Here is a 27,986-nt window from a genome sequence, read left to right as displayed (position 1 = left end):
CCCCTCCCCCTCCAACCCAGTACAGGGAGCTCTTAAACCAAAGTAATGCTCTTACACCAAGTCACAATTTTGAAAAACTGTGAGCTCTTAAACCAAAACGCTCTTAAACCAAGGTACATTTGACATCTTAACGAGTATGGTATTATTTTTTTATTACCATTATAAATAGACCAAACAGTTTTTCTTAATTAATGCTTAATCCATTTAACGTCTTCTTAGCACAGGTGCAAAGACAGAAGATGACTTCAACTTATACATGGTGAACGCACATCTCTTGACTATTACTTCATGATCAGTACATGTTTAACACTATAAGGATCCATGCAGGCTTGAAGGGCTTTATTATAGTCCTGAAATGGAACTGTGCTGCATATGGGCTCCAGCAGCTGTCCTCTTCTTACCATCTCTGCCAATTCTGACACCATAGTTGTAAGTTTTGTAAGATCTAGCAAGATAAGAAAGGTATAACGGTATAAGGTAGACGGTATTATACAGTGGTAGATTATTCCTAGACAGTAAGCAATGGATTTGACAATGGAGGGGCATTAATAACAAATATGCAACCAACATTTATGTCTCTTATTATAAATCATAATGGGGTATTCAGGTCTAAAATATCCACAACACTTTGGTTGCTAGGGGCAACGAAGACAATTCTACTTTACACCAGTTTGATAAGTCTACCCCAATCAGATTCCACCTTTCATTTTTCAAAGGACCTGTTAGGAATGAAAGCGGAATATGATTGGTTGATAGGGGCAACTAAGACAATTCTGCTTTACACCAGTTTGATAAATCTCCCCTTAGTTATATTTTTTTTAATCAAAGAAATTCACTAAACTTTGCTCACCTCTCCAATCCCACATTGGTTCATCATAGAAGCTTTAGTTAGCGCACCAGTCTTACTGTACTAGTGGATGGGACATGACCCTTGGTGACCTTACCCGACATGTTCTGTACTGAAATCACTAATGCCATACCTCCCAACCTTTTGGACGTCCAAAGAGGGACACTTGTGGTTCAGTCTAGGAAAATCCTCTATTTCTATACTTTTTAATGAAAGGATGCATTCACACGTACAGGATCTGCTGCAGATTGATGCATGCACTCAGTTACATTGATATTTGCAGCAGCTCCTGTATGTGTGACTGCATCCTTAGGTCCCATTCCCACATCAGTAACCTTGTCTGTAATTACGGAACCACAACTGCGGACAGGATTACAAATGTGTTTTAGTAACTATCCGCATTTGCTGGGACCCACCGATTCAAATAGGTGAGGCGGACGCACAATGGCTTAATCATTTTTTTTTTGCGGCACGGATTGTGTCCCCAAAACGGATCCATACATACCTCCCAAGTGTCCCTCTTTTAAAGGGACAGTCCCTACTTTTGACCCATGTCCCTCTGTCCCTCTTTGCCCCCTACATGTCCCTCTTTTTGACCTAGAAATGAGACTGGCATTTATAAACTTTCTATGGCGCTCAATAAAGTGTCTGATTTCTTACTTTATAAAAGACCCAAACTTACATATTATTCCTTAGCAAGTTGGATCCTAAAAACTTATATTCAGATGAATCATGTGACATTATGGCCCCTGTCACACATCATTTCACACATGCAGGCTCATTGATTTCTAAGTTTGGGTCTTTTATATAGTAAGAAATCAGACACTTTACTGAGCGGCATAGAAAGTTTATTAATGCCAGTCTCATTTCTAGGTTAAAAAGAGGGACATGTAAGGGGCAAAGCCAGGGACAGAGGTACATAGGTCAAAAGTAGGGACTGTCCCTCCAAAAGAGGGACACTTGGGAGGCATGCCAATAGAAGCTATGATGCCGCTGAGGGAGTCACAGGCTGGACCACCTGTAAAGAAAGACTAAGCCCCCACAAACTAGTGGATATTGGTGTGCCCCAGTCTTGGGATGGAATCACAAGTGCCGGAATGGTTTACAGTTACAGTACAACAACAGAGCTTTCCAATAATACAGTAGGTTCCTTTTAAAGTGGTACTTCCAAGAAAAAGAAATGGTTTTAAATCAACTGCCATCAGAAAGTTATATAGATAAATAATTTACTTCTATTTAAAAATCTCAAGTCTTCCAGTACTTATCAGTTGCTGTATGTCCTGCAGAAAGTGGTGTATTCTTTCCAGTCTGACACTGCTCTCTGCTGCCCCCTCTGTTCATGTCAGGAACTGTCCAGAGCAGCGGCAAATCCCCATAGAAATCCTCTCCTGCTCTGGACATTTCCTGTCACGGGGAGAGGTGGCAGCAGATCACCCAAACTTTTCCCCTTATTATAAATAAACTTGGGGTAGTCATTCAGGACATTCTCCAAGTCCTTATCCATTCTGAGGATGTTCCAGTGTTTCTGGAAAATATTTGTCCAGACCAGAAGAGGTTTTCAATGGGGATTTGCTGCTGCTCTGGACAGTTCTTGAGGTGGGCATACACCATTTCCTGCAGGACATTCAGCAGCTGATAAGTACTGTAAAATATGAGATGGTTTTGATTAATTTACAAATCTCTATAAATTTCTGACACTTGTTTATTTGATCACATTTTTCCCCTCCAGAATACCCCTTAAATAAAACTAACATAAAAGATAATATATTGTGTATTTAACTGTTGTTAAGGCATTACACCATGGGTCTCCAAACTGCGGCCCTCCAGCTGCTGCAATACTACATTTCCCATCATGCCTGGACAGCTAAATCCAAAGCTTTAGCTGTCCGGGCATGATGGGCAGGGCCGATTCTAGCTTTTGTGCTGCCTGAGGCAAAAATTAAAAAATGGCGCCCCCCCCCCAATCCTAGAATCAATTGTTTATCAACTATTCCCATGTGAATACCACAGCTATCAGTAAACTTATTATTTTTTCAATGTGTATTATGATGTTATGCAGAATCTCATAACACACCTTAGCTGCTGCAGAACCTCATAACACACCTCAGGTGCTGCAGAACCTTATGATACATCTCAGCTGCTGCAGAACCTCATAACACACCTCAGCTGCTGCAGAACCTTATGATACATCTCAGCTGCTGCAGAACCTCATAACACCTCAGCTGCTGCAGAACCTTATGATACATCTCAGCTGCTGCAGAACCTCATAACACACCTCAGCTGCTGCAGAACCTTATGATACATCTCAGCTGCTGCAGAACCTTATCTTACACCTCAGCTGCTGCAGAACCTCATCATACACCTCAGCTGCTGCAGAACCTCATCATACATCTCAGCTGCTGCAGAACATCATCATACACCTCAGCTGCTGCAGAACCTTATCCTACACCTCAGCTGCTGCAGAACCTCATCATACATCTCAGCTGCTGCAGAACATCATACACCTCAGCTGCTGCAGAACATCATCATACACCTCAGCTGCTACAGAACCTCATGATACACCTCAGCTGCTGCAGAACATCATCATACACCTCAGCTGCTACAGAACCTCATGATACACCTCAGCTGCTGCAGAACATCATCATACACCTCAGCTGCTACAGAACCTCATGATACACCTCAGCTGCTGCAGAACATCATAAGCCCCTTACTTTATAAAGAACCTGGCATAATATTTAAGCTGAAATTGTTGTACTACAAGTTTCAGCGCAGAGAGGCTAAGGGCTGGATCCAGACAAGCTGCGCGCTTCATTACTAACTAGTCTGCACAGCATGGCAGCATGCTACTCCACACTATTTAACAATATAGTGTGGTATATGGCAGTATAGGGTATATATGGCAGCACATGTGGATGCATATGTACATTGTAGTATATTAGTGGAGGGGGTGGTATATAGTAGCACATGTGGATATAAATGTACACGGGGGGGCCCCAGAGTACATATATATCCACATGTGCAGCCATATATACCACCCCCACCACTATGCCCCAGACTGCGGTATACACTGAGCATAGTAGTGGAAGAGGGGCCTGGAGTCCAGCACAGGCAGGAGGAGGGGCACACACTCACGAGATACAAGGATGCTCTGCTGCTCTTATCAGTCTGCACATCAGCCGGGATCAGAAGCTGTCACAAAGACGGATGATGTGTCCTCTCTCCAGTGTGCACACACTCTTATCTGCACACTGCCCTGTCTGTACAGGCTCTGACTGAGATCCCTCACCCACACGGAGCACAACACAGTGACTGTAATCCCTGACATACAGGCCTGGCTCTGGCTCACACCTGGCTGGCTCCCTCGGGTCTGAGACCTTGATCCCCCTCCCTCCAGATAGTGCCCTCTCCCAGCCCTAACCTACAATCACCGCCCTCAGCCTCCCCCCTTGCCCTGGTTGTAATACTCACTACTGAGGACTGAGGCAGAGGAGGGATCAAGTGTGGAGCCGCTGTGGCCGGCCGTGCAGGCTCTTACCCAATCCTCAGGAAGACTGCTGGGTGACATCACACATAACAGAGACGTAGCCCGGCAGTTCCTGGGGAGGGCGGCAGGGGGCCGGACCAGGGACTGAGCACTGCTAGGAGATCGGGGGCTGCTGTCATTTTAGTGAAGTTACACTTCACTAAAATGACAGTGGCAAGGAAGATTGTGCCGCCCCCTGCAAGATCACAGGAGCTGCCGCCTGAGGCAGAAGCCTCAGTCCGCCTCATGGCAGAAGCGGGCCTGATGATGGGAGTTGTATTTTTTCAATAGCTGGAGGGCCGCAGTTTGGAGACGCATGCTTTACACTATATACAAGTGTTTCTTCCGTCCTTACCATGCATGTGGTTTCTTTTCCATTGTGTCATCCAGAAGCCACACACCTTTACGTTCTTAAATATTAATGCTTTCTGAAATAAAACAGAATCGTTCTTCTAAAAAAATACTCAAGATCCAAACTAAACCTGAATAGTATAGCATAGGATTTGCTCTCAATGTCTGAGCAATGGAGAAATCAGATCTCTGTGACCTTACTGGAAAGAAGGGTGACAACAGGTCACTCTGATATATGGCATATAGATATAGATATATTGCAATTTAAAAAGTGTTGATGGCTCTGTTTTTGGGGGGAGAAAAAGTGAAGAAGCCAAGTTCTTGGCCCCAGTTTGTGTGTCAGTGGCCAAAGTCCCACTGTAATAAACCGCACATCTAATCAATATGTCATCGGGGATCAGAAGCAACATGAGAAAATGACTTTACTAAAATGGTAGTAAATGCTTGGAACAACTTCCAGCAGATGTGGTAGGTAAATCTAGAGTAACTGAATTTGAACATGCCTGGGGTAAACCTATTGTATATGTTGTATACTAAGAAAATAGTAAAGGAAATAATATAAGGGCGGATTAAATGGACCAGGGGTTCTTTTTCTGCTGATCTTCTATGATTCTACAAAATCTTAATAACCTGTTATTTATCAACAATGAAACAAACACTATTCTGGCATTGAATATCCATGTAAAATGGGAAACAGGATCTGGCCAATAAGAGGATAAACACTGTGGATAATTTCCTAGTAATTCATGTAAATACTTACAGCAGGTAAAGGAGTTGGTTTTCTGGACATTCCCCCATATGTTACCATGGTGCTTCCATCCCTATGGACATACATAATAAAGTTATGTTTAAATCTGTACTTCAACCTAGTGCTGACATAATGCTGATTGTTTCTCATAACATCATTGTTAGCAGAATGCAATGAAAATAAACTGTAGGAAAATATGTACAACATTGTGCAGCCAGTAATACTGACCACCTGCTAACTTGATCCTATCTGTTATGAAGTCGGTCTCTTTCAGTTTATTAGCCCACAGCTGTGTCAGTACAGTAGCACAAACGTTTAAACAATTTCGGAGCGCCTGGCATCATAATGAATCATGACGCCAGGAGCTCCAAGGTCCGGTCTGCAGAAGACTGTGCACAGACAATATTTTACACAGGTGTGAATGCCCCCTTACACTGGAAGTGAGGTCCTACTATGAAATATATCTATCTGCCTTTGGCTGGCTGCCTGTTATGGCATCTTCTGTCTTTTTTATGTCTGACAATAGGACACCTCTATGTTCTATGAGGTCACCTACTAATGGACTTGCAGTAAGTATTCAAGTATTCATCACTTCCTGATCTTTTAGGACAGTGAACATGTATCATTAAAGGGGTATTCCACTGAAACATAACTTTTCATATGTTGCTGTCAATGGTAAGACTAACTATTAATTCCATACTTGTTCTTATCTATTCAGTCTCCTTCCCCCGGTTCTGAGCTGCTACTTTCAGCTGAAGACACGGAAAACTATGTGAGCTTTTTTCTCTCCTTCTGCCCTTCCTCCCCTCTCTCCTCCAAGACAACTGATATAAATAAGTTCCTGGCAGGCTGTATCTGCAACATTGTAGCCTCTTTGTAATGCTGGTAAGGGTTATTCTTTGGTCAAGTTGCTGATAAACTCAATGTGATAAATCCTCCCAGCTTTATACAATTATATACAAATGGAACCTACCTGAGGTGGCAGAAGAGATTTCCAGCACTGTTTCCGCCTACACAATTGAGAGCTAATTTGGGCTTTTTGGCAATCTGTGGAAAGGTAAGAAAGCATGGCCAGTTTGGTATATAGAGTGATCTGCATTGTTCTGTATTGATAATTCATACTGTCACTTCTGAATACTGGTTACAAGCTTGAATTATAATCCTGCTATGCAAGTGAAATCTAGAAGACGTACAGGGAGTAGCGCGGTCAGAATTACCTTGAAGAGATTTGCCATTTCTGGTTTCTGTAGCATATCTTCAGTGATAACATAGTTGGCACCGAGGGATAATAGTTTCTCCTTCAATCTTGCCACATTAGGTCTTAAAGAATAGAAAATAAGTAAGTACTAGAGATAAGCGCAACAGGAGCATGCTCAAGTCCGATTGTTCGGCATTTGATTACTGTGGGCTGAAGAAGTTGAATGCAGCTCTGGGGAGTCTGGAAAACATGGATGTGGCCTATGGCTGTATCCATGTTTTCCAGGCAGCTATAGGGCTGCATCAAACTTCTTCAGCCACAGATATTAAATGCCGAACAATCAGACTTGAGCTTGACCGATTAGCTCCTATAATATTTTTATTTCAGTTTTATATAGAGTTTTTCATATAAGGCATGCCTGTACAGCATGTTTTTGATGGCTTGCTGCATAGCCAGTTGCAATCCATTACATTTTGCTCCTGCTAGAGCATCCTGAGCATGTATTTCCTGGCCACACAAAATAAGACCAGCATAATATTGGATTTACACAATCCAGATTAACCATGTTATGAGCACAGACCTTCTTATAGTCCTGTCAATAAATCAATCTCTCTTAAAAAAAAACCTGAGTGAAGTGCTGAGCACAAGGAGGAGTTTCACTCTCGGCCACTAGAGGGCAGCATTTAACAACACAACATAAAGCAGATATTTATTTTTCCAGTTTCTTTTGTGTCTTTTTAACCTTTGTCAATATGAATACAGTACTTGAACGTAATTGAAAAATCACAAAAATAGTCAAAAGCAGAATCCTTCTATGATTTATTGATGCTTTCTTTCCAGTTGTTCATATGGTAACTTTTTTTTTTTCACCAATGCCCCTCAGATTTCAGATGGATACAAAGAGCAAAGAGGAAAACTTATCATTTTATCCTGTTAGTCATTGTAATCTAAAAGGTTTTGCCACCATGGACACATCCCATATCCTCACAATAGGGGATAAGAAGAAGGCCCCCTTTAAACCCCTTGAAACAATGGCAATGCAGAACAGACTTCTCTACAACTACATTATATATGCTGTAGCCTTCTATGAATCAATATCAATAAGCTTTTTGATAACTGTTGAGGATGTATTTTTTTCTTTATTGTATGCATTGGAAGCTTTTCCTGACATAAATAATAAAAAACAAGCCTTTAACAGGGGTGTATCCCCTACGTATCTCATCTGCGTAAAATCTATTTCTGCTACAGAGGCTTTTCTGCAGCTACTGAAATCACGTGCATGGAAAACCAGCGGTCCTAAAAATATTAAGTGTTATTTATTAATGAATCATGGAAATATTTGGGATTTATAAACTCTTACCGATCTCTGATTACATTAATGGTAGTCACTCCCATCACTGCGCAAATCTGAATAACAGCTTGTCCAACGGCGCTGTTGGCACCATTCTGGATTACAGTGTCTCCTAGTGGGGTTGAAAATGTAATAGTTATGAAAGGTAATAGTATTATTGGGAAATGCTCACAAAGAGGCGATTCTAAGAACAACAATTAGGAGAAAACCCTTTCATCTGGCATCTAAGAATCCAGAAAGTCTGATAGAGTTGCAACAAAAGTGCCAGATTAGGTTGGCAACAAACATGGCATCTAACTAAGAGAGGACTTAAAGGGGTTATCCACCTAAGAGCAAAAAAATTAAAAGCTAGCTGGTCTTGCTCCCCAAGTCCCCCTCAGAATTTTGAGCTTTCTTCTGTCTTTCTAGATGCCGCCATTCCTGAGTTAGGGTATGTGCACACTACCCATCGCGGATTCCGCAGCTTGTGGACACTGGCGGCCACGTGTGCCTCTGCCCGTGTCATAGATTCAATTCTATTCACGGGCAGATCCATCCAATGAATGCATAGAATGGAGTCTATGGCATGGGCGGTGATGTGCGCAGCCGCCAGAGTCCGTGAGCGGGTGCGAGCTGTTAAATCTGCGATGGGTTTTCCATTGCAATTCCATAGTCTGCACATACCCTTACAAGTTTTTCTAAAAGCTGATTTATAACCAAGATAGGAAACTACATTTCCCATCATTCATTTCCCTGATTGGCCCATTTGCATACACACCCCCTTATCTTTCTTTCCTGCCCACTGCTGTCATTACTATTGCACAGTAAACACAGGACTGTTTTTTTCACAGATTTTGCATCACATCACCCCAGTATGTATTCCATACTAGCTGATGATGTAGCAGAGCTGACGCGCGCATGGTGTAGCATTGTGCTGCATAACAACATCTATTTACCAGGGGTGGGGGTGTAGTGTAGGTTTAGATCTCTGCTTGCTGACTGTGAATGAAAACATTCTAGTTCCATCCAGACTCTAAGAACATCTATAACACTTACAATGCAGAACTGAGACACAAAGACTCGTACATATGCCCATATTCACTGACAGCAAGCATAGATAGACCCATAACTTTTCATATTACAGAAACCTAGGCTCAGGGACACATGTAAGTCTATGGACACAGCACAGGTACATGGAGATGATGCAGATAACATCTCTTGAGGGTCGGGTTACCAAGGCAATAGACAGCTAACCCAGGCCTCAGAGAGAAGATCGCATGTCCTGTGACTACGAAGGGAGGGAGGGAGATGGAGCTGAGCGTGGTCAGAGTGGACCCAGAGTAGAGGATTTTACATGACCAGAGCGGATAGGAATGAGAAAAAAAAAGTGCAAGATAGGTTCTACATGTATACATATATTAGACATAAGGTGGTAATGGGAAGGGGGATTGTTTAGAATATGTTTTTGTTACTTAGATAACCCCTTTAAGGCCCCTTCACATGTCCGTGGATACCTCTCCTTGTGTTTTCTGGGGCTTAGTGATGTCACTGGTGCTCCACAACAATGAAGCAACAATGAAGCCTCTTGTGGCAGGATGCTGCCTCCGGCTGCAAGAGTGATTATCAGGGTCAAGGGCCAATAACATTTAAAGGGCCAGCATCGGCACCTGGCGGCACATGCATCCACTAGGTGCCGATGCACTTGTGCATCTGAAAATCTAGAGAGATTTTGGATGTGCATCTGGAGATGTCTAGAATTCTGGACATGGAAATATGTTATTAAGGGCTATATTCCGTCACGGACACCCTTTAGGTAAAATCCTGCAGGTTATTCATGCCCAATAGAACCTTATGGGTGTGGAAATTTACCCAAATTTCCTGATAAGAAATCTGGAGACATTTTACTGACATGGATACTGGCTTAAAGGATTTTATCAGCATAAAACATTTTCTAATAAATATATTAAGCTATTCGTATTGTCAATAGATTCTATTTGTATGAGATAAAACCACAGCTATTCAGCGCTTCACAGAGAATTCTCTTTGTCATATATGTAAATTGTGATTAGTATCGAGCGTTTATGTAAAAGCTCATTAGATAAGGGTTAGCCGAAGAATCTGAAGGAGTCATCTGTTGTAGAGAGGGAGGTTTGTGACTCTACCATATGTGGTGTACAAATTCTCCCTGTGCAATAGACAGGTGAATACAAATGTGACAGCTGTAAGTGTGAGTGTCTATCAGATGTGTTTGACAACAACAGCTGTGTATTCCTTTGCTCCTATATACATGCATATTTATAGCAGCTATAGTTACCAGTTATTTAAATGTGTCTTCTCAAGTGTATGTGAAATGATAACTATTATTTCTCTGAGCATCAGAAACTATTTAATGGTATAAAGTCAGAGATAAAAGTTTCTTACCGGCCTCCAGAACCTCAAAGTCTGTGAGCATACGATAGGCGGTGCAAGGGTTAACACCGAGCGTTGCAGCACTGAGGAGCGAAATGTCTTTACTTACAGGAATTACTTCACTCCACTTACAAACTGCTTCAGTTCTCCATGTACCTATTATTTAAAAAAAGACATATGAGAGTGACTTAACAGTAAGGCCAGGGCTACACAGCGATTTTGACAGGGACATGGGGCACACATCAATAGTGCAAAGACACAATGTATGGAAGTGACTGGGCTCACATTGTGACCCACAAGTGGCCACAACCAGAGAGTTACAAGAAGTCCATCTAAGATCAGGGTCACAGTCACTTGTGGGTCACAATCAACCCCAGTCGCTTGCACGAGTTGTGATACACAATTAAAGGAATTGTCTGCCATAAATTGATAATTAGTAGACACAACCCAAGCATGCTCAAGTCCGATCAGTGGCTGAATAAGTACTTTGTTTCTCAAAAAATAAGACCTACCCTGAAAATAAGCCCTAGTTACAGTCAGATGACCAGATCCCTGACACTGGGTAACTGAATCAGCCAATCAGTGCCAGACTTGTTATGCTCCACCCTCACCTGCTCAATACAACCTGCAGGGGAGGCAGAAGGGGTAAGAAGATGCATAGTAGGGGACATTGAATATGGGGGACAAGAGTACATGGGTAAACTACACAGGGGGTGAGGGTGGTATTAAGTATGAAGACTACCTGCAGAGGGGGTATGTAAACTGTATAGGGACTACCTGCAAAGGGCAGTGGCGTAGCTACCATGGAGGCAGACCCCCCCTGTGAATGTGTATATATATATATATATATATATATATATCAGGTGTTTAACAGGTCTGCTTCCAAAGAGTTTCTGCAGCTATTACCTAGGCTGTATCCCAGAATTTCAGGCGGTACTCTGGCTGTCTCCTTCTTCCCCACAGACTGGGAAGGCATCGGGAATCAAATGCTGCACGTTTGAAAATGTTCGAGTTCGTTTGAACCTAAGATTTTCCGATGTTCGATCATCTCTAGTGATGTATACAGTATAGGGGAAGAACCACAGAGGGGGAGGGAAGTGTATAGTATGGGGGGGGGGGGCTTACTGCAGAGGGGGAATGTATACAGTATAGGGACTACTTGCAGAGGGGAGGTATACAATGTGAGGCCCTTACTACAGAGGGGTAATGTATACAGTATAGAGACTACCTGCAAGGAGGAGGTATACAGCATGGGTCAACAATTGCAGAATGGGGAGAGGTATAAAGTATTGGGGGGGGGGGGGCGCTTACTGTAGAGGGGGGATTTATACAATATGAAAGGCAGAAAGGAGTGGGAGGTAAACAGTATGGGGACTACCTGCAGAGGAGGCATGTATACAGTATGGATGAACAACTACAGAGGGCAGAGGTATACAGTATGGGGGAACATTACAGAGGGGAAGAAAGGTATACACTATCGGGCCTAACTGCAAGGTAACTTACAGCCTATGGCGGCTGACTACCATATATAGTGGGGATACAGTGTAGTGGCATACTTATACTGTGTTTCTCTAAAAATATGCCCTAGCCCCTTTTTCAGGTAAAAAAATTATAAGAACCAGTCTTATTTTTTGAAACACGTTAAATGCAGCCCTAGTGAGGCCTGGAAAACATGTATGCAGCCAATGGCCTATGGCTGTATCATGTTTTCCAGCATTCCCTAGGGCTGCATCCAACTTCTTCATCCACCAACGTGAACTTTTTAACCACAAGTAGTGAGAGAGAAGACAAGAGATGTAAAATAGAAAATAAATTGGGCAGAGACATGAGAGGGCATATTAAAGGGGAAATATCAGGAGGTTAGACCGGACTGTCCTACCGGACCAAGGGGTGAACAACTAACTGCGCCAGAACCGTGCCAAGGAGGAACATAAGATACATACCTTCCTCCTCAGCATCTTCTGTGCAGTAAGAACATATTTTTGTGTCCCACTTCATGTTTTTCTTTCTCTTCTTACACCTTGGTAAAACTGTATCACTCTAGTGTCACAGGTTAGGACAGGTCTGCCGCTGTTCCTTACTCCAGCCACTAGATGTCACTCTCACACAGCACAGCTGCAGATAACACTTAGGTCTAGCTACACATACACTTCTTTCTCTCTAGCAACAACCTCATTTAGTTAGCAGTTAGTGCCTGGCTACAGGCCAGACAGGATGTGTATGTAGTTGTTCCTGACACTAGCTTCCCAACCTAGTCGACCACCATAGAAAAGGGATGGAAAAACTCAAGACTATACCTGCAGTAGAGCACAGTGCAAGTTTATCCGCTCTCTACTGACAAGACACTCAGCTTAGTAGGAAGGAGCTCCGCACAGAGCGGACACCTGGGACTCATACTACCCCAATAGGACTTAAACTCAACACAATGGGGCAGAAGGCGGTTAGGTGAGATAAGTGAGACTCATCCATACGTGAGTACGAGGATTTCTTCAGAACACTTCTTCAACACTTCACCACATCCCGGCAGAGTACTTAGTACACTAGGCAAGGGCGCTTTTATCCAGTCCCTATCTCCTGTTACTGTTTCTTCTATCAACTCACCTATCTACCTGTTGGATTATTGTATTGTACCTGAACACTGTTTGTGACAATTTTTGACCATTTTTTTCAAGTAAAGTTGCTTAAATTGGGACCAACACCTCGCACCTCACCTTAGTGAAAACCAAGTTCAGGTTGCCGTGTGCCCTGGGATGGGTGTTACTGCTCCCGGCCACCATGACCAGTAGACTCTAAAATGCCAGAACCCCCCAGCAGGCCCAACATTAGTTCCAGCAACCCAGGCCACGGCACATATCAGCAGGTTAGATATGCCCAACCTGCTGATAGTTCCCTTTAGGGTCTGTTCACACGTATAGACTTGCAGCCGAAATCGCAGCGAGATCCGCTATGAGTCAAGGTCCTGGCAGGTCCCAGTACTACATACTTGCAGCGGTCTTAAAGACCCCGCCCCTTTAACCCTTTTTGCTCCCACCCGGCTCCCGCTCCGCTGTCTATACAGTATATACATTACCTCTCCTTGCTGCACGGGGTCCCGGCGTCCTGCTCTCCCGCACAGCCAATCAGTGTGTTGCCCAGCTGCAGCCACTGATTGGTTGGGCGGGAGAGCAGGACGCCGGGATCCCGTGCAGCAAGGAGAGGTAATGTATATACAGACAGCGGAATTGGAGCCGAGCGGCAGCAGAAGGGGGTTAAGGGACCTACCAGGACCTTGACTCGTAGCGGCTCTCGCAGCGAGATTTCAGCTGCGAGTCAGTACGTGTGAACAGACCCTTAAGGTAAGTAAAAGATCATCAGCAAATAAGCTTGTGTTGTAAGAGGCTGCAGGTATCTGTACACCTGCTGTATTGGAATCCATGCAAATTCATTCATTAGCGTCACCAATGCAAATAGGATAGGGAATAACTGACACCCCTTATCGGCTTATGATCGTGGGTCAGAACTTTAGGATATACATCTGAAAAAGAATAAGTTTCAGGGCTCCCTGCTCCTGGTGGGGAAGGGGGGCGGGGGCCTCCCAGTCCTGCTGCTTTGCCTTTTCTTCTAATTACTATAACTATGGCAGCACTAGTGTGGTGTTCATAGTACCGCATAGATAATTTCATAGTTACCATGTAGCTGTAAAGTTTTATAAGACATGATTATTAGGTGTGCTCACTTTTGATTTTCTAAATTACTTCCATCTTGAATTTGTTGCCTAAATACCTTAACAGAGGCGCCATTGTCTCCTCTCCCTCCTGTTTGTACCTGTGATTATAAGGCGGAGCTTCCTGACCCATCTCCAGCTTGAGCCCCAGTGTAATGGTATAGCCTGAGGCTAGTGATGGGTGTCATCAAGGGGTTAAAGTATAAAATAATGTGCTACCCCTCCCCTCCTTCCCAATTCAATTCACAACATTATTCCAGACCTTAACCAGACCCCTAAACACAGGCACAATCCCAAAATGATTTCAGAAGTACACCAAAATTCCCCCTTCTTCACACACACACACACACACACACACACACACTCCCACTGCTTCCATGACCCTGCTCCTTTGTGTCCCTACTCCCACCCCAGACTGGTTACCCTGTATCACCCTGCCCGCACCCCAGACTAATCATCCTGTACCCCTCTCTTCACTGATGGTCTTCCTCCTCCATTGGTGATTGGCTGAGCGTCCTGTCACTTCAAAGACTGACTCTGAAGTTCCACCAGCAGCTAGATACTTATGGGTGGGAAGGGGCCTAACTACTACATGACTACTATTTAACGGCACATAGGGACCTAACTATTATATCGAGCAAAACACAGTAATCACTGAACTCAAGGAGAACAGCGAAAAAAATTCCAATGAAGTACTCAATCAAGAGTCTCCACTGATGCCCCCAAAAATTTAAATATGCAAAACAAGAGTCCGTGGAGCCTCAGTTACGAGGCTCAAAACACGGGATAGCCAGATATCTCTAGCCTGGAGCCTTATATGGAGCAACAGAGGAGGGCCTAACTACTACATGAGGCAGGGCCGTTTTAATACATTGGTGGGCCCAGTGCACAGCCCTCAAGAGTGGGCCCCCCTTCCCTTTCGGCACATTGTATAATGTACTGAATTTGCCCCCACACTGTAATAAGAGCCCCAATACATACAGTAGTTACCCTATAACACTATTTCCACATTACAGTGATTACATATTACATAAAAACTGCACTGAACAAAACAGAAAGATATCACCAATGATACCATTACATAATACCGCCACATCATGACCCCTAACACTACAACCCTATAACAGAGTGCAGTTACATCCAGTGACTCACCGGGGGCGTCTTCTCCGATCAGAGTCTGTCACCTTTTCTTTTTCTCTCCATCCAGCCTGGGCCACCTTGAAGCTTCTCCTGGCTGTGAATCTTCTCTCCAGAATCTGCCAGACAAATATTTTAGGCTCCAACACATACAGTAGTTAGGTCCCTTGTACCCCTATACAGTAGTTACACCCCTCTGTACCCCTACATAGTTACACCCCTCTGTGCCTCCATAGTTTTAAGGTGTCCCTGTAGTATATAGCCCCTCATGTGCTCCTCCAGTTATATACAGCCCTCCTGTGCGCTCCCCCATTAGTATATAGCCCCCCTGTGCACTCTCCCCAGTAGTATATAGCCCCCCCTGTGCTCTCCCACAATAGTATATAGCCCCCCTGTGCTCTCCCACAATAGTATATAGCCCCCCTGTGCTCTCCAATAGTATATAGACCCCTATGCTCTCCCACAATAGTATATAGCCCCCCTGTGCTCTCCCCCAATAGTATATAGCACCCTGTGCTCCCTCCAATAGTATATAGCCCCCTGTGCTCTCCCCAATAGTATATAGCCCCCCTGTGCTCTCCATAATATATAGCCCCCCTGTGCTCTCCCCCATAGTATATAGACCCCTGTGCTCTCCCACAATAGTATATAGCCCCCCTGTGCTCCCCCCAAATAGTATATAGCCCCCTGTGCTCTCCCCAATAGTATATAGCCCCCCTGTGCTCTCCATAATATATAGCCCCCCTGTGCTCTCCCCCATAGTATATAGACCCCTGTGCTCCTCAATAGTATATAGCTCCCTGTGCTCCCCAATAGTATATAGCTCCCCTGTGCTCCCCAATAGTATATAGCCCCCTGTGCTCCCCAATAGTATATAGCTCCCCTGTGCTCCCCCATAGTATATAGCCCCTGTGCTCCCCCATAGTATATAGCCCCCTGTGCTCCCCAGTAGTATATAGCCCCCTGTGCTCCCCAGTAGTATATAGCCCCCTGTGCTCCCCAATAGTATATAGCTCCCCTGTGCTCCCCAGTAGTATATAGCTCCCCTGTGCTTCCCAGTAGTATATAGCTCCCCTGTGCTCCCCCATAGTATATAGCTTCCCTGTGCTCCCCATAGTATATAGACCCCTGTGCTCCCCAGTAGTATATAGTCCCCTGTGCTCCCCCATAGTATATAGCTCCCCTGTGCTCCCCCATAGTATATAGCTCCTCTGTGCTCCCCCATAGTATATAGACCCCTGTGCTCCCCAATAGTATATAGCCCCCTGTGCTCCCCCATAGTATATAGCCCCCCTGTGCTCCCCCATAGTATATAGCTCCCCTGTGCTCCCCCATAGTATATAGCTCCCCCATAGTATATAGCTCCTCTGTGCTCCCCCATAGTATATAGACCCCTGTGCTCCCCAATAGTATATAGACACCTGTGCTCCTCAATAGTATATAGCTCCCTGTGCTCCCCAATAGTATATAGCTCCCCTGTGCTCCCCAATAGTATATAGCCCCCTGTGCTCCCCAATAGTATATAGCTCCCCTGTGCTCCCCCATAGTATATAGCCCCTGTGCTCCCCCATAGTATATAGCCCCCTGTGCTCCCCCATAGTATATAGCCCCCTGTGCTCCCCAGTAGTATATAGCCCCCTGTGCTCCCCAGTAGTATATAGCTCCCCTGTGCTCCCCAGTAGTATATAGCTCCCCTGTGCTCCCCCATAGTATATAGCTTCCCTGTGCTCCCCATAGTATATAGCCCCCTGTGCTCCCCAATAGTATATAGCTCCCCTGTGCTCCCCCATAGTATATAGCTCCCCTGTGCTCCCCCATAGTATATAGCTCCTCTGTGCTCCCCCATAGTATATAGACCCCTGTGCTCCCCAATAGTATATAGCCCCCTGTGCTCCCCCATAGTATATAGCCCCCCTGTGCTCCCCAGTAGTATATAGCTCCCCTGTGCTCCCCCATAGTATATAGCTCCCCTGTGCTCCCCCATAGTATATAGCTCCCCTGTGCTCCCCCATAGTATATAGCCCCCTGTGCTCTCCCATAGTATATAGCCCCCTGTGCTCCCCTATTGTATATAGCTCCCTGTGCTCCCCAGTACTATATAGCCCCCTGTGCTCCCCAGTAGTATATAGCCCCCTGTGCTCCCCCATAGTATATAGCCCCCTGTGCTCTCCCCCAATAGTATATAGCCCCCCTGTGCTCCCCCCAATAGTATATAGCCCCCTGTGCTCTCCCCAATAGTATATAGCCCCCCTGTGCTCTCCATAATATATAGCCCCCCTGTGCTCTCCCCCATAGTATGTAGACCCCTGTGCTCTCCCACAATAGTATATAGCCCCCCTGTGCTCTCCCACAATAGTATATAGCCCCCCTGTGCTCTCCACCAATAGTATATAGCCCCCCTGTGCTCTCCAATAGTATATAGACCCCTATGCTCTCCCACAATAGTATGTAGCCCCCCTGTGCTCTCCCCCAATAGTATATAGCCCCCCTGCGCTCCCCCCAAATAGTATATAGCCCCCTGTGCTCTCACCAATAGTATATAGCCCCCCTGTGCTCTCCATAATATATAGCCCCCCTGTGCTCTCCCCCATAGTATATAGACCCCTGTGCTCCTCAATAGTATATAGCTCCCTGTGCTCCCCAATAGTATATAGCTCCCCTGTGCTCCCCAATAGTATATAGCCCCCTGTGCTCCCCAATAGTATATAGCTCCCCTGTGCTCCCCCATAGTATATAGCCCCTGTGCTCCCCCATAGTATATAGCCCCCTGTGCTCCCCCATAGTATATAGCCCCTGTGCTCCCCAGTAGTATATAGCCCCCTGTGCTCCCCAGTAGTATATAGCTCCCCTGTGCTCCCCCATAGTATATAGCTCCCCTGTGCTCCCCCATAGTATATAGCTCCTCTGTGCTCCCCCATAGTATATAGACCCCTGTGCTCCCCAATAGTATATAGCCCCCTGTGCTCCCCCATAGTATATAGCCCCCCTGTGCTCCCCCATAGTATATAGCTCCCCAGTGCTCCCCCATAGTATATAGCTCCCCCATAGTATATAGCCCCCCTGTTCTCCCCCATAGTATATAGCTCCCCTGTGCTCCCCCATAGTATATAGCCCCCTGTGCTCCCCCATTGTATATAGCTCCCTGTGCTCCCCAGTAGTATATAGCCCCCTGTGCTCCCCAGTAGTATATAGCCCCCTGTGCTCCCCCATAGTATATAGCCCCCTCTGCCCCCCCATAGTATATTGCTCCCTGTGCCCCCCATAGTATATAGCCCCCTGTGCTCCCCCATAGTATATAGCCCCCTGTGCTCCCCCATAGTATATAGCCCCCTGTGCTCCCCAGTAGTATATAGCCCCTGTGCTCCCCCATTGTATATAGCTCCCCTGTGCTCCCCAGTAGTATATAGCCCCCTGTGCTCCCCAGTAGTATATAGCCCCCTGTGCTCCCCCATAGTATATAGCCCCCTGTGCTCCCCCATAGTATATAGCCCCCTGTGCTCCCCCATAGTATATAGCTCCCCTGTGCTCCCCAGTAGTATATAGCCCCCTGTGCTCCCCCGTAGTATATAGCCCCCTGTGCTCCCCCATAGTATATAGTCCCCTGTGCTCCCCCATAGTATATAGCTCCCCTGTGCTCCCCCATAGTATATAGCCCCCTGTGCTCCTCCATAGTATATAGCTCCCCTGTGCTCCCCCATAGTATATAGCCCCCTGTGCTCCCCCATAGTATATAGCCCCCTGTCCTCCCCCATAGTATATAGCCCCCTGTCCTCCCCCATAGTATATAGCCCCCTGTGCCCCCCATAGTATATAGAACCCTGTGCCCCCCCATAGTATATAGCTCCCCTATAGTATATAGCTCCCCCTCCCATATAACATTGAAAAAAACAAACACTGTTACTCACCTAGGTCCACGCGTTCCTCTTCTCTTCCCTCTTGTGGCCGCACTTCCTGCAGTCACAAGAGGCTGCACTCCCCTTACCCTCGCGCCGACGCTCCAGTGACGTCGGGCGCTAGAGGGAGAGTGCGGCCTCTTGTGACCGCAGGAAGTGCGGCCACAAGAGTGACTGACAGGGAGGGAGCCAATGGCTCTCTCTCTGTCAGTGTCGCTGCTGCTGCAGCGCTGAAGCGCCGCAGCAGCAGCGGGCGGGGGCAGCGGCGGACGGGGGGGCCCTGCAGGGGGCGCCATGGAGGGGTAAGTAGATTACCCATCCATGGCGCTCCCCCCTGACAGGCTGGTGGCCGGAGCCCTGTGCGACCGCATTGGTCGCACATAGCAACGGCCGGCCTGCTCGGGGGGGCCCCTTTAACCAGTGGGCCCGGTGCACGTGCACCATGTGCCCTGTGGTTAAAGCGGCCCTGACATGAGGGCATGGAGACACTAAGCTGGTCTAATACTGTACTGTGCGATAACCTGATCCATTATGTGATCTATTATTTTAACGGTAAAAGATTTTTTGAAAATGTACTGCTTGACAGATATATACTTACTAATCTCCCATGTGCCTTCTTGTTATGCCTTATTGCCTTTGCTCAGGACTAGCCTAGGGCATCCACTGAGATGGTTAAGCATGCTCAATTCAACTTAATATTATTAGTCCCCACTGCACATGTAAGAAAGGGGGATTGCGGCTTAGTGGGTCATGGGGTCACAGTTCAGAAATAAAACCAAGAAGTGATCAGACCGATAGTATGTTACTTTACAAACCAGCACATTTGTTCTCCTTTACATACTGTATATATATGTGGTACACATCTGATTCTATCAACGTGGGAGTACCCCTTTCACTAAGGTATTTCCCTGTTGTTCTGCATGGGATATTCTAAACACAGATCTGCCATGTGCATTGAGCTTTAGGCATAAAAAAAAACGTATGCTGTGTTTGGAACTATTGACTCGAGTAATGTGTGTCGTGCCGTAATTTTGTCGCCTTCTTCCACATAGTCGCTACTGTTGGAAAACATATTTTCTTGTTTTTTTATTGTATGTGCAGAACATTAAATACAGTGAATTACAAAGTAATTTTACATTACAACTCAGCAATAGCACATCCCTTTAAGCATGAAATAGATTGGATTTGGAAAGTAATATTGCAACTTGATGTCTGGGCTTTATTGTTTACTGGATGGTTACAGTGTTGCTGTGTGCTTATTGATTCGGTATATAGCTTGAACATTTTATTTTCTGTTCGGAATCATATTATTTTCTTGTTATTGGTGTATCTGGAGGGTGCAGATTTCCTTCCAAGCTTAGGAAATGGAGAGGTGCCATATACTTACAAGTTACTGTATATATTTCCGTAGTTTCCAATGACAGACATTATAGCAAATAAACTTGATATGCTTCGTGCATCAAATCCATTATAATTTTTTTTTCTTTAGACGACAGCTGATGATGCCACAAAGTATTAGAAAGTTGGTTGGCTGGATATTGTCTATCATGTTCCTCTAGATTACTTACTTCAAGAGATGAGATACGGCTGTCTCCCCCTGACAGCTGTGACACTTTCATTTCAGATGTTCCTGAAATTGGATATTCTTTACTTAAAACTACCACCAAGTGAAATAATAGGCAGCACTTCTAACAGATGACAGCCCGAGCCTTCTTTATGAATACAATTATAGCTGTTGATATTATTGATACCTGAACCTCTCTGCATATTCTCACATTTATTTGCCTGACTCTAAAAGTAGAATTATGATAGAAAGTAAAATGATTGATCGGAATGGTCATTAATAAACAGAGAGACAAATGGCTGGCTGCTTGTTATATAGAAGACTTTGTACTGTGTTTGTACTAGTTAGAGGGGAACTCCAACGAAATTTGTTTTCTTTTAAACCAGCTGGTGGCAGAAAATTATATAGATGTGTGATTTCCTTTTATTTTAAAATCTCAAGTTGTGTAATACTTATCAGCTGCTGCATGTCCTGCAGGAAGGGGTGTAGTAGCAAATCCCCTACGGCTCTGGACAGACAGAGGTGGCAGCAGAGAGCACTGTGTCAGACTGGAAAGAATACACCACTTGCTAGAGCTGCCAGTAGCTGCTGCTAAGGCACACACATAGTATACATACTAAAGGTTATTTTTCAAGGTTATCATAACGGGGGGGGGGGGTTGTTACAGTTAGAATGTTTCAGTAAGAAGCTTAGTAAAGACAAACACTAGTGTTGAGCAAGCATACTTTGTCGAACACAGTGCTCAGTGCTTGGGTGAAGATGGCCATGTCTCCCGCCCGCAGTGTGGATATACTAGAAGTCCCCCCCCTCCCCTAATAAAAGTTTGAATCACCCCCCTTTTCCCATGTTATAAATAAAAATAAAGAAACATGTTTGGTATCGCCATGTTCGCAATCACCCGAACTATTAATTAATCACATTCCTGATCTCACACGGTAAACGACGTAAGCGCAAAAAAAACTCCCAAAGTGCAAAATTGCACATTTTTGGTCGCATCAAATCCTGAAAAATGTAATAAAAAGCGTTCAAAAAGTCGCATATGCACAATCAAGGTACCGATAGAAAGAACACATCATGGCGCAAAAACTGACACCTCACACAGCCCCATAGACCAAAGGATAAAAGCGCTATAAGCCTGGGAATGGAGAGATTTTAAGGAACATATATTTGTTAACAATGGTTTGAATTTTTTACAAGCCATCACATATTATAAAAGTTATACAAGTTACATATCCTTGTAATCGTAACGACCTGAGGAACATATATAACAAGACAGTTTTACCCCAGGGCGAATGGTGTAAAAACAAATACCCCCCAAATAAAAAAATGGTGTGTTTTTTTTTCAATTTCACCACACATTGAATTTTTTCCTGGTTATGCAGAGTACTTAATGCTAAAATTCAGCCTGTCATTGCAAAGTACAATTAGTGACGCAAAAAATAAGGGCTCATGTGAGTTTCAAGGTGAACAAATGCAAGTGCTATGGCCTTTTAAGCACAAGGAGGAAAAAAAAACTGAAGTGCAAAAATGCTAATTGGCCCGGTCATCTTAGGGTTAAAAGATGTATTATATCACCCCCCTGCTGGTTTAGCATTATTTACTGATAAGGGTGCCCATTTAACTTACCAAAACCACAATCGATTGGTATAACCCATTCTTCTGGTTTGATTCCCTGGACTTGACAACCAACTTTTATCACCTCCCCAACTCCTTCATTGCCACCTATTCCCGGTAAGTGAGGTAGAATTCCATAATTTCCTGTGTAGATTTAATAGAGAATATCAGAAATCATTAGTAGAATGCATTAAAATATAACATAGGGCAAGTAGTTTTAACCCCTTCCCTTGCATTTTTATTTTTTCCTCCTCATGTTTAAAAGGCCATAGTGCTTTCTTTTTTTTCTTTTTCTTTCTTTTTTTTGTGGCACCAATTTTTCTTTTTAGTGACACACTCATGCAAAATATGCAGAAAAAACTAAAAAAATTTAAAAAGAAAGGGGGGGGGGGTCTTTGTCACCATTGAAACTGACATGTTATCTGAAGTATGTTCCTCACAATACAATCACAGTGAAACCTAATTTATATACAGTAAATGTTATTTTACTACTTTTGAAAAATTTTTACTTTTTGAAAATCAATAAATGAGCTTAAAATGGCTCTATTCTAATTTGTGTAATGTTCTTATATTTTGGTCTATGGGGCTGTGGAAAGCATCATTTTTGTACTGGATTTGTGTACTGAATGCGACTTCATTACATTTTTTCAGGATATGATATAACAAAAAAATCTCATATTTTGCACTTTGGCTGTTGTTTTGCGCTTATACCATTACTGTGCGAGATCAGAAATGTCATTTATTAATAGTTCAGCCAATTTCACTTGTAGTGATACCAAAAAAATTTTTTCTTTTTTTAATTTAAAAAATAGGAAAAATAGGACGATTTAGAGTTTTATTATGGGGTGTGATTTTTATATATTAAATTTTTTTTTTTTTAACACTTATTTGTAGTCCCTCTAGGGGACTTCTATGATCAATACTATGATTGCTCATAGGGATCAATGCATTACATATGTGCTGCATTGATCCATTATATCACGGCTCAATTTCTTTAGCTTGATGCAGACAGACTGAAGCAACCCCAGATGGTCAGGCAGCCTGGGAGGCCTCAGTCTGTACTGGCATTGAATCTGATGATCTGGCTGCAGGGAGCCAATGGACCACCAATGCACCAAAGCTTACCTTGCAACATGTTGATATCTGCAGGATTAACTGGAGCAGCCAACATCCTGATATGGATATCTTGATCTCCAACATGAGGTAGGGTGGCATTCTCCAGTCTGGAAATAACAATGTCCAAGCATGAGGGCTGTATTATACATTGCTATTTTGACTGGCATTTTACATATTGCAAAATAAATTATGGGAAAAATTTATTAAAGTTGCAAATGTTTGCTTAAAAGTCTGTGCTGCACTCACCAAGGAGACTGCAAAAGGCGGGACCATGTGTGAAGGGGGTGTGGCCTCCATACACATCACATCTGCTACAATAAATGTTTGCACACAGATGTAACTTTTAGCTGAAACCTATACCAGCTAGGGATGAGCGAGCCTATGGATATGGCTGTATCCCAGTTTTCCAAGCGGTCCTCAAGGTTGCATCCACCCTCTCCACGGAGCGGGCAGACAGCGGAAATCAGAAGCTGATAGTTCAGGTTCATACGAACTCGAACCTCAGCCAGTTCGCTCATCCCTAATGCCAGCCCTCAGATTTTAATAATGACACACATACTGGCGAAGGATTATTTAAAGGGTTACTCCAGCCCTAAAGGACTTTACCCCTTTAAGACATATGAGAAACCAGTTTCTAACCTTTTTTTGAAAATTACCCTGAAACAAGTGTTTTTTCGATGGCTGTAACAGCTTTGGAGTCCATGCAGGTAATGTGCAAATAGCTTTCAGGGTTACTTTCTAATACAAATAGTAGAATGGAAAACTAGAAAAAAACATCACCAATGTTTCACCTCAACCATATTTAACCCCTTAATGACTTATGGCGTTTATTTTCTTCATAGAGCCATTAAGGAGGTATGGAGAACTACTCAAGTCCACTCCATAGACAGTGACTTCCAGCTGCTTATAGCTGGCACGGGCAAAATGTAACCATGTATTAGTAGAAAAAAAATGACAGCTGTATCCACCATTCTAGTACTGTTTATTTACTGACATCAAGTAATTTCCTGTCATCTGTTTCAAATCCCTTCTAGTGCCGTCTTTAGGGGTAAAAACACTCTTTTATTCATCCAGAGCGGTGTCAAAGAGGCAGGGCCTAGAGCGTCAGTGCCCTAGGTCTACTATGTCTCTCAGGTCTTTCAGGGCAGGATTTCTCCTCTTCAGAGCTTTTTAAACTCTGCGCATGTGCCATAGCCATCCAACGTTGCACAGGTGCACTGACACAACCAGGCTATTTGTTTTAGCTACAGTGTGATTGCCCCTTTGCCATCCTCTTCACCAGCATTTGGGATCTGTCATTTGGGTGGTGCAATGCTGGTGAGGGAGACGGCGGAAATGCAATAGCTACTGCTCCATCTTCCTCACAAGTGTTGAGCCGCAAAATTGACAGATCCCAAATGGTAAAGAAGACAGGTCAGGTGCAATCACACGGTAGCTAGAATAAAGAGCATTAGTGCACCTGTGCTGCTTCGGATGGCTACAGTGCTAAACACCGCTGAAAAGGAGAAATTGCACCCAGGGGCGTTGCTAAATACTAAGAGAAGAGGACAGGAAGGAAGAGTGAAGAGGAATCCACGCCTAGGGCGCTGACGCTCTAAGTCCTACTTCTTTGACACTGCTCTGGGTGTACAGATCGGCTCCCTGCAATGAAATCTTCCTCCATTGGCTGCCTGGCTCAGCAATTGATGCAGCTTTCCTCCATTGCCACCCACTAACTGGAGCTGGGCTATATTGCCTTGAATAGCGATATGTATAAATGAGTATATTTCTGTCTATAATGTGATTGCTTGAATGAAGAGATCTCAAAATGTGAGTGATGTAAATATGTGGCAATGAATTTAGATGAATGTATTAAAGCACAGCTTGTACAAATAAGTGGAAACAAAATCACTGAAATAGAAGCCTCACAAGCGGACAAAATGACTAATGGGGTATGATCAAAAATCAGGCTCAGTAAAATAATCATTAGGAAAGAGAATGCAAAGATTAATGACATACAAGATTTATACAGTATATTGGAAAAGCAATAAATCAGTCAAATCAGAAACATTATATAAAAGGAATGGAAACAAAATAGATTTGTGTTTGCATCTCTGAAGATTATTGTATTCATTTTACAATACCAGGTGCATTTATGGACCAGAAAAGGGCAAACAGCAAATTTTAAGTAGTGATATTTTTCGGTATTAAAATTTGGGGTTATCTCTTTGAAGTGAGTATGAAGAGTAACAGTACATTATAAAGAAGAACATTGCAGCCTTGTACGGCATTTGTGAATTTGTTCTTCATAATGGATTACTTTTTTATTGTGTGTTGGTCATAATTTTTTGTTGTCACTGAAAAACGTCTCCTTTTTCTTTGTCCCCGTCAGTTGCCATTTACCTTAACATCTTGCTTTTCATTGGCTTTCTGAACCTTTGTTTTAGTCGCAGCTACATATTGGAAAATTCTCAATGCTTTGATCAAAAGTAGGGTAAGTGTCCTAATACATTGACAGGAAATGAGCCTGGGGGCCCACCAAGGAAGAACCAATGAGAAACAATATGTCAGTCAGTGTTAGTACAGGTTCTAAAGCTGGGGGCCCAGCAGAGGATTCTGTCCGATACTGTACAATCTAAAACTGCATTTTTCTTTTTAAGCTAAAGAATCAGGGAGGTGGGGCCTGAACTGCTGTTCTGCTTTCATTGATTTCATAAGGTGCAGTATATTGATGGAAGCCCCATATGGGTCTATATTGTGACTTTTACTATTTCAACTTTTGTGTAGGAAATTGGGACTTTTAGCAGCTGTGAGACAGTTTAAGTTTAATTATATGTGATTAGGAAATTGCAAACAATTGTGGATACATCCAATTAGGGTGAACTCAGTTTTACTTTATTACATTGTCAAACTGTTTCATATTCAGCAACTAAGGCTCAAACTGTATATGCCATAACAATTAGCTGATCTAGTTGATAAATCGCCAAATTGTTGGTGAAATTAAAGAGGGTCCGTTTCCGAGACTAATTTGACCATACGGAGTAATGAAATAAAAAGGAAATGATCAAATAGCTTTATTCATTGGTAATTAATGTCAACATCTGTAATCAGGAGAATGACTAAAATAATTGTATTTCTACAAACTAAGCAGCGTCGGTGTTCAGTATCATTTACTTTAATTATTTGTTTTCCAGCTTTACTGAAATAAAATCAAATAGATTCTAATTACTTAGGTAATGGAAAAAAAGGGCAGCTCATTTCGGAACACCAGCTTTTCTGAAGGATGAATGTCTAATTACTGTAGAGAAGCACCAAAACTAATCATCATTAGGAAACGCAAACAAACAGTGGTCTTTTAAGGGTAAAGAGAAAAGAATGCAGGCCCGTAAAGAAAGGACTATACAATAGATTTTGTGTCTGAGATTCATATTCAGTATGTCTGAATCGGCACTTTAGAATTGTTTTTTTTAAGGTTGTGATTGCAAGCAGTTTTTATAAAAGGTAGTTACACTTTAAAAGATCTCCACCCAGGGTAGAGGATCACTTATAGGTTGAATACCCTACTTCTGCTATTCCTCATGCTTTTCCTAAGATGCATAAAGAAGTATTGCCGTAGACTTTAATAGTAATCAGTATTGCAGCGGATTTCACATCAAAACTCGCAGTAGGAAACCCGCTGCAATATGGTACATTTGAATGGACCCTAATACACCTATGTCCTGTAATATAGACATCTTATTAATACTGATTTCCACTATATTACACTTTGATTCTAGTATGTTTCCACATATTACACCCACCTACGTGATATGTGATACACATCTGAATATTTTAAACAACTGGTGTATAGCAAAAGGTTTCCAATAGGTAATCACTAGCATGAGCGGCAATGCGCATCCAATAGGTATTCACTAGTATGAGCGGCAATGCGCATACTCCACCACTCCATTCAAACGACCAACCTAGTGATCAGTGGGAGTTCCAGATGTGGGGCCCCCAGTAATCAGAAATATTTCAACTAACCTGGGGAAAGGTAATAAACATTTGATCGGGAAAAAAATAAAATTCATATAAACACACACAAGTATAAAAGATTTATGCTGAAGTTTAACAATTAGAAGTTGTGCTGATTTCTAAAAAGAAACAGTAAGGAAAGTAAAACTGGCTGAAGTAATTATTAGAATAGGAAGAACATAAAATTGGCCTAATCAGCAGAAATGATGAGGTTATAGCAAGAAGACGCTCACAGATAATACAACTAATGTACTGTGCCAAAGAAAGTGTGCTGGGTTGTGAAAAGAATGTCCATCCCAGTGCTTAAGAAGTTATTCATATGTGACACCTCCTCCTCAAGAGCCAAAACACATAATCATTAAATTACTTACTTTAAAACTTCTTTCCAAGGACCATGTCTTCTGTAGACAAGACTTTTACAATATGTCTGGTAAGACCGCCATGGAAACCTTGTGCTGTAAGTGAAATGACCTTTATAGAACAGTCCATATCGGGTTTGCTTGAGAAAAAGTAATTCTCTTAGAATCCTGAATACACCAGCTTTCTCCATCAGTGGCATA

General features: G+C 43.4%; 1 protein-coding gene across 1 annotated transcript; it reads right to left on the bottom strand.

The window, feature by feature from the left end:
• Positions 1 to 26: 26 nt before the first annotated feature.
• On the bottom strand, positions 27 to 27,985 carry LOC138794810 (enoyl-[acyl-carrier-protein] reductase, mitochondrial-like). Its single transcript, XM_069973694.1, has 10 exons — positions 27,798 to 27,985; positions 23,443 to 23,540; positions 22,330 to 22,461; positions 10,419 to 10,562; positions 8,028 to 8,130; positions 6,687 to 6,789; positions 6,443 to 6,516; positions 5,482 to 5,542; positions 4,726 to 4,798; positions 27 to 445 (listed from the first exon to the last, which is right to left on the bottom strand). The coding sequence occupies exons 1-10, from the start codon at positions 27,983 to 27,985 to the stop codon at positions 282 to 284; spliced, it is 1,140 nt and encodes a 379-aa protein (XP_069829795.1). The 3' UTR covers positions 27 to 281.
• Between the last annotated feature and the right edge of the window lies 1 nt (position 27,986).

The sequence above is a fragment of the Dendropsophus ebraccatus genome, chromosome 6, assembly GCF_027789765.1.
Source record: "Dendropsophus ebraccatus isolate aDenEbr1 chromosome 6, aDenEbr1.pat, whole genome shotgun sequence".
Taxonomy (NCBI): domain Eukaryota; kingdom Metazoa; phylum Chordata; class Amphibia; order Anura; family Hylidae; genus Dendropsophus; species Dendropsophus ebraccatus.
This window is presented reverse-complemented; position numbering and strand designations above follow the sequence as displayed.